At 39.1% G+C, this 7,165-nt stretch overlaps 1 protein-coding gene across 1 annotated transcript; it reads right to left on the bottom strand.

The window, feature by feature from the left end:
- Positions 1-5,201: 5,201 nt before the first annotated feature.
- LOC742793 (voltage-dependent anion-selective channel protein 1-like) lies at positions 5,202-6,933 on the bottom strand. Its single transcript, XM_054676426.2, is given in 2 exon segments — positions 5,202-6,767; positions 6,769-6,933. Coding segments are annotated over 2 exon segments (852 nt in total). The 5' UTR covers positions 6,919-6,933; the 3' UTR covers positions 5,202-6,065.
- Between the last annotated feature and the right edge of the window lie 232 nt (positions 6,934-7,165).

The following is a 7,165-nucleotide window of genomic DNA, read 5'->3' as shown; positions in this document are numbered from 1 at the left end:
AATATAGTCAATAACAACATAATTGTACATTTTAAAATAGAGAGTGTAAATGGATTGTTTGTAACACTAAGAATAAATGCTTGAGGGAATGGATACCCCCAAAAATTATATGGTTAAAAAATATGACTACCTATTGTACACTTAAAAACAGTTAAAATAAAATAGTATGTCATATAAAAATTTATCAAATCAACATAAAGCACAGAGAATTATTTTAGTAAGATGCAAAATCTTTCCTATCTAGGTTAAAGACAATAAATAGCAAACCAAGGAAATGAAGCCTATCAAAATTGAGAAAACTTTGCTGAGATATTAAAACATGTAATAGCTTTTCAGACTCACACATTATAAAACAAGTCAAACAAAAATTGCCTTCCAAGTTTGCACTTTCATTATGCTCTTTCATTTTCTGGAACAGACTGACACTGTACTTTATTTTGGAGGTCTGTGAGGTCAGGACTAATTTCATAATATTACTAAGATGTTATTAACATGCAATATATTCATCATTGATAACTTCAAATGAATCAATAAAGAAGCAATTAAATTTTTTCTTAGTTTCAATTTTTAATATGGTAAATATTTGAAGAAATAACTCATAAAACAATGTTCCTTGGAGACCTCAATACATTCAAAGAGTGTATTAGTCAGGGTTCTTTAAAGAGACAGAACTAATAGGATAGACGAATATGTAAAAGGAAGTTGATTAGGAGAATTGACTCATGATTACAAGGTGAAGTCCCACAATGGAGTGTTTGCAAGCTGAGGAACCAGGAAACCAGTCCAAGTCACAAAACTTCAAAATTAAGGAAGCCAGTAGTGTGGCCTTCAGTCTGTGGCTGAAGGCCAGAGAAGGCCCTGGCAAATCACTGATGTCAGTCCAAGAGTACAAAAGCTGAAGAATTTGGAGTCTGATGTTCAAGGACAGGAAGTATCCAGCAAGGGAGAAAGATGGAGGACAGAAGACTCAAGCCAGTCTAGTCCTTCCACATTCTTCTGCCTACTTTTATCCTAGCCGTGCTGGCAGCTGATTAGATAGTGCCCACCTGGATTGAGGGTGGGTTTGCCTCTTGAAGTCACTAACTCAAATGTTAATCTACTTTGGCAACACCCTCCCAGACACACCCAGGAACAATACATTCTTCAATTCAATCAAGTTGATACTCAGTATTAACCATCACAAAGAGTATAAAGAAGTTTAGAAACAAAAACAAAACAAACAAAAATCCTCTGAGAACTGCTGCTTTGGGATCATATTAATAGTGTCCATGAGAAACAGAAGCATGTACACAATCATATTTCTCTAAAACTATTGTTCTTAAATATAGTCTCAAACATTTATATTACCTATCATTTTTAACCAAAGTAACTTCTATTTCACAAAGAAAACTGAGGGATGGGTAACCGAGAATGGCCTGCCACACACCAGCATATAGCAGAGTAGGAGAGTTCATGGATATGCATAACACACATTTTAAAGCCACCCACATCTCATATACAGCATTTCAAAGTGGCAAGAATGAGCATATTATCATGACCTAAAGATACAGTTTTGCGGTCATGTGCAATGGCTCACACTTGTGATCCCAGCACCTTGGGAGGCCAAGGTGGGAGGAGCACTTGAGCCCAGGAATTTGAGACCAGCCTTGGCACCATAGTGAGAACCCATCTCTATAAAATAAAAAATAAAAACGTTAGTGGGGTATGTTTTATTTTATTTAGAAATGATGTAGACATCTAGTGAATCCATTGATTAACTCAATTCAGTATGAGTCCAAGGTTTTAAGTTACCTAAAGATCTAGAAAATTATCTGGAAGCTGACATACTGCAAAGCATAAATACTATTGAAACATAGTTAATCAGAATAATGATTTAATTTGGTTAAATGCAAATTTACATATGTCATAATCTTAAACATTAAGTAATGCTAGTTTAATTGATCAGTAAACCTGCATAAGTCTAGGAAAAACATACCCATGTAGAATGGAAATGTATACTTGTATTATACTTAACGCTGGTTAATCAGAGAAAAAGACATGGCTATTTTATACAGGCAAAATTATTAAACTGCTCTGGTTTGCCAAAGTATTAGCTAAATTATGTAAACTTGGATTTGTATGCAGTTTTAGTCTTCTGCTTATGACTAGCCATTTATTGCTGCACCATTTATTGAATAGGAATCCTGTCCCCGTTACTTGTCTTTTTCAGGTTTGTCAAAGATCTTATGATTGTATGTGTGTGTTCTTATTTCTGGGTTCTCTATTCTGTTCTATTGATTTATGTGTCTGGTTTTGTACCAGTACCATGCTGTTTTGGTTACTGTAGCTCTGTAGTGTAGTTTGAAGTCAGGTAAATTGATGCCTCCAGCTTTGTTCTTTTTGCTAAGATTGCCTTGGGTATTAGGGCTTTTTTTGTTTCTATATGAATTTTAAAATAGTCTTTTCTAGTTCTGTGAAGAATGTCATTGGTAGATTCATAGACATAGCATTGAATCTATAAATTTATTTGGGCAGTATGGACATTTTAATAATATTGATTCTCCCTATCCATGAGCATGGAATATTTTACCATCTGTTTGTGCCATCTCTGATTTCTTGGAGCAGTGGTTTGTAGTTCTCCTTGTAGAAATCTTTCACTTCCTTAGTTAGCTGTATTACTAGGTAATTTTTTTTTGTGTGTGTGACAGTTATGAATGGGAATTCATTCCTGATTTGGCTCTCAGTTTCGCTGTTGTTGGCATATAAGGATGCTAGTGATTTTTGTACATTAATTTTGTATCGGACAACTTTGCTGAAGTTGTTTATCAGCTGGAGGAGCTTTTGGGACAAGACTATGAGGTTTCTTAGATATAGGATCATGTCATCTGCAAACAGAGATAGTTCGAATTCCTCTCTTCCTGTTTGGATGTGTTTTTTTCTGTCTGATTGCCCTAGCCATAACTTCCAATACTAGGTTGAAGGAGTGGTGAGACAGGACATCCTTGTCTTGTGCAGGTTTTCAAGAGGAATGCTTCCAGCTTTTGCCCATTCAGTGTGATGTTGGCTGTGGATTTGTCATATATGGCTCTTATTATTTTGTGGTATGTTCCTTTAATAGTTTATTGAGAGTTTTTAACATAAAGAGGTGTTGAATTTTATTAAAAGCCTTTTCTGAATCTACTGGGATAATTAAGTGGTTTTGTCTTTAGTTCTGTTTATGTGATGAATCACATTTATTGATTTGCACGTGTTAAATCAATTTTGCATCCCAGGGATGAAGCCTACTTGACCATGGTGAATTAGCTTTTTGATGTGCTGCTGCATGTGGTTTGCAAATAGTCTTTTGAGAATTTTTGCATCGATGTTTATCAAATATATTGGCCCGAAGTTCTTTTTTGTTGTATCTCTGCCAGGTTTTGGTATCAAGATGATACTGGTCTCATAGAATGAGTTAGGGAAAAGTCCCTCCTCCTCAATTTTTTGGAATAGTTTCAGTAGGAATGGTACCAGCTCTTCTTTGAACATCTGGTAAAATTTAGCTGTGAATCTGTCTCATCCTGACCTCTTTTTTGCTGTCGTTGGTAGGCTACTTATTAGTGCCTTAATTTCAAAGCTCATTATTGGTGTGTCCAAGGATTCAATTTATTTCTGGTTTAGTCTTAGGAAGGTTTATGTGTCCAGGAATTTATCCATTGTGTCTAGATTTTCTAGTTTATGTGCATATGGGTATTCATAATATTCTTCAATAGTAGTTTGTATTTCTGTGGGGTCAGTGGTAATATCCCTCTTGTCATTTCTAATTGTGTTTATTTGAATTCTCTCTTTCCTTCTCTATTCTTGTCTGCTTGTCTTATTTTAAAAAGACAGTGTTCAAGCTCTGAGATTCTTTCTTACACTTGGTTTATTCTGCAATAATACTTGTGATTGCATTATGAAGTTCTGTAGTGTGTTCTTCAGCTCTATCAGGTTGGTTATGTTCTTCTCTATACTGGCTATTTTGTATGTCAACTCCTGCCATGTTTTACCATGATTTTTAGTTTTCTTGCATTGGGTTACCATGCACTCCTGTAATTCAGTGAACTCCTTTCTTATCACTTATTCTGAATTCTACTTCTGTCATTTCAGTCATCTCAGACTCAGCCAGGTTCCAAACCCTTGGTAGAGAGGTGATGCGGTCATTTGAAATAAAGAAAGTATTCTGACTTTTTGAGTTTTCAGCATTCTTGCACTGATTCTTTCTCATCTTTGTAGACTTATTTACCTTCAATTTTTGAGGTTGTTGACCTTTAGATGGTCTTTAAAATTTTATCCTATTTGATGACCTTCAGAGTTTGATTGTTGTATAAGGTGGATTCAGCCAACTGGCTTCATTTCTGGACGATCTTATGGGGCCAACATTCAGCTTCCAACTCCTGGACTGCATGCTCTAACTCTAGGGGACTTGTATTAGGCCCCGGCATTGTTCTCTGACTACTCAAGGTTTGGAGGCTACTGCAGCTGGAGGACTGAGGTGCAGGAGCTCTAGCCCAATGTTAGTGGATGCAGGGGTGCCAGCCTCCCTGAAGGAGTTCATCACAGTGACAAAGGGAAGGCAGTTAAGGAGTAGTGGGGGGCCTCTGAGGGAGACTGTGTGTGCTGTTGCACTGGAGGTGATGTTGGTTTGGGGCAGGCTGCTGGCCAGTGCAGGTCTGGGTGCCTTCTCTGTGCCCTGCAAGTAGGAGTGATGGCTCAGGGTGTGGGAGGAGACCCCGTTCTCTGGGCAGCATTAGCCACAAGATTGGGGAACTGGTGGGGTGGAGCTTGCTGGCTCTGTGTCCACCAAGGCTCCATCTACAATGGTGGTCTGCAGGGGTCATGGGGCTACGGCACTCCCACGTGCTGGCAGGGCAAGTAAAGCAAAATCCGCCTGTGCTGACACACACCAGCAAACTGATGTGGGGAATTGCTGTGGGTTCAGGGAAACCTGCAGTATAGGGAGGGAACATGCAGGCTGGTGCACAGCTGTAGGGACCACCACATTGGAGCTCTCCACCTGTCAAGCATGATTCAATGGTGCAGAAGCTATGATTTGTAAAATGTTTCTAAGTTGGATTCTTCAAGCATGCATTTTTAGCACACTGAAAATCTTAAATACTCAGTTTCCTTAATTTCTTGGAATTTTAGAAATATTTAATTTATATAAGCATTTATTTATCTGTGTAAGCCATACAGAATAGAGGTCCTTTTATTTATTTTTTTGAGGTTTCAACATTTTATTCAAGTTTTTTTAAGTGATGTTAATTACAGCATTTGAAGGGGAGGATCTAATTCCACACAAAATGGAAGACTCTAAAATGTACCCATTAAATTGCTAAAAAACAAATTGAGTGGTGAGAATACAGCAGAAGTCCAATTTAGATTCTGAGTGCTGTCACCATGTGATTACAATCACACAGACACTCCCAAGCTTATAGCTGGAGCTCCTGGAAGCTATTTCATACTCTGGTGCAAGGGCAAAAAAAACACAACACAAGAAGGAATAAGTCCTGAATTATTGGTTTCATCACATCTACCTTCTCCACCCCAAAATGGCACAAAAGAAAGAGTGACCACACCCTGCAGACCTTTTGGTGTAAAAGAGATGATGATGAACTGGGGTGGGAACAGGACATGAAGATCTGTCTAAAAAAGTCCCATTCAGGTGAGCTTGTACACACCATCAAGCAGCAAGCCTCTCATCAATTAGGGTTACGAAACCATGGTTCGATTCTCAGGAAATCACAATTTCATTCATTTACTCAATATGAATTTACAAAGTGCCTACATATTATCAGCTTCCACTCGCAGCCATCTCTAGATGAAAAAGAAACCTGGCATCTCAAAGGGGCCACCAAGTTCTCCCCGAGTCTACCACTGAAAGAACCTTTTTTGGAAATGCGTTTCTTCTGTACCTCTGGAAGGGTAACATCTTAAAGCTGAATCATCTTTAACCTGGAGGGGTAACATATTTAGCAATACTTGCATCCCAACATTAAAAGATAACACTAAATTCTGAAGGTAGCCATGCTGCAAAATAGTTTAAAATTAAACAATTGTACAGTATTCATTTATGCTTGAAATTCCAGTCCTAGACCAAGCTTGTGGCCACCAGCATTGACGTTCTTGCCATCCAGAAGAGCTGACAGTGTCAGTTTGATACCTGGCTTTAGAGTCTGAGTGTATCCTAAACCTATCAGGCTGGAGTTGTTCACTTTAGCCGAGAAGCAGGCGTCAGGGTCAATCTGATACTTGGCTGCTATTCCGAAGCGCGTGTTACTGTTTCCTGCTGTCCAGGCAAGATTGACGGTGGTCTCCAACTTCTTGTTCACTTTCTGGTAAATGGAGCCGCCAAACTCTCTCCCGTCATTCACATTTGTGTGAAGCTGGAATTCATCAGTCTTGTAGCCAACTGCAAAGTTGCTCTGGGTCACTCGGGATTTTGTAGTCTCAAAATTCATCTGATAGCCGGCCAGCCAGCCCTCGTAACCCAGCACCAGAGCACCCCGGATGGAAGGCCCAGCGATATCGAAAACCATGTCGCAGCCCAGGTTAATGTGCTCCCGCTTGTACCCTGTCTTGATTTTAGCATTTTTTTCCCCAGTGTTAGGTGAAAAGGATGAATCGAAGGTCAGCTTCAGTCCACGTGCAAGCTGATCTTCCACAGTAATCTTGGTGCCTAGTGTATTGTCGGTGTTCCATTTGTCTGTAAACGTGAGGCCATACTCAGTCCATCTGTACTTGGTTTCCAGACTGCCCGTCACTTTGGTGGTGGTCTGTGTTGGCTGAGCCTGAGCTTGTAAATTCCAATCCATTCTCACATTTTGTTTTCAAATCAAGCTTTATTAAGCCAAATCCATAGCCCTCGGTGAAGACATCCCTGGCAGATTTGCCAAGATCAGCATACGTAGGTGGCACAGCCATCTTCTGCTCAGAGGCGGTGGTGGCAGGCTCAGGGGCGGCTACGGCAGGGGCTGCAGGGTGGAGGCAGGGAGGTCCTTTTAACTTAAGTAACTTTATGATATAATTTATTTTTTAAGGTAAACATTACTTGCTTTTATTTATTGTGTTAGAAATAATATAATAATTTATTAACAACATCTGAAGGTAGAAAATCACAGGCTCACATGGGAGGTCAAGATCTTTATAAATTACAGGCACATAAATATGC

The sequence above is a fragment of the Pan troglodytes genome, chromosome X (genome assembly GCF_028858775.2).
Source record: "Pan troglodytes isolate AG18354 chromosome X, NHGRI_mPanTro3-v2.0_pri, whole genome shotgun sequence".
NCBI lineage: Eukaryota > Metazoa > Chordata > Mammalia > Primates > Hominidae > Pan > Pan troglodytes.
This window is presented reverse-complemented; position numbering and strand designations above follow the sequence as displayed.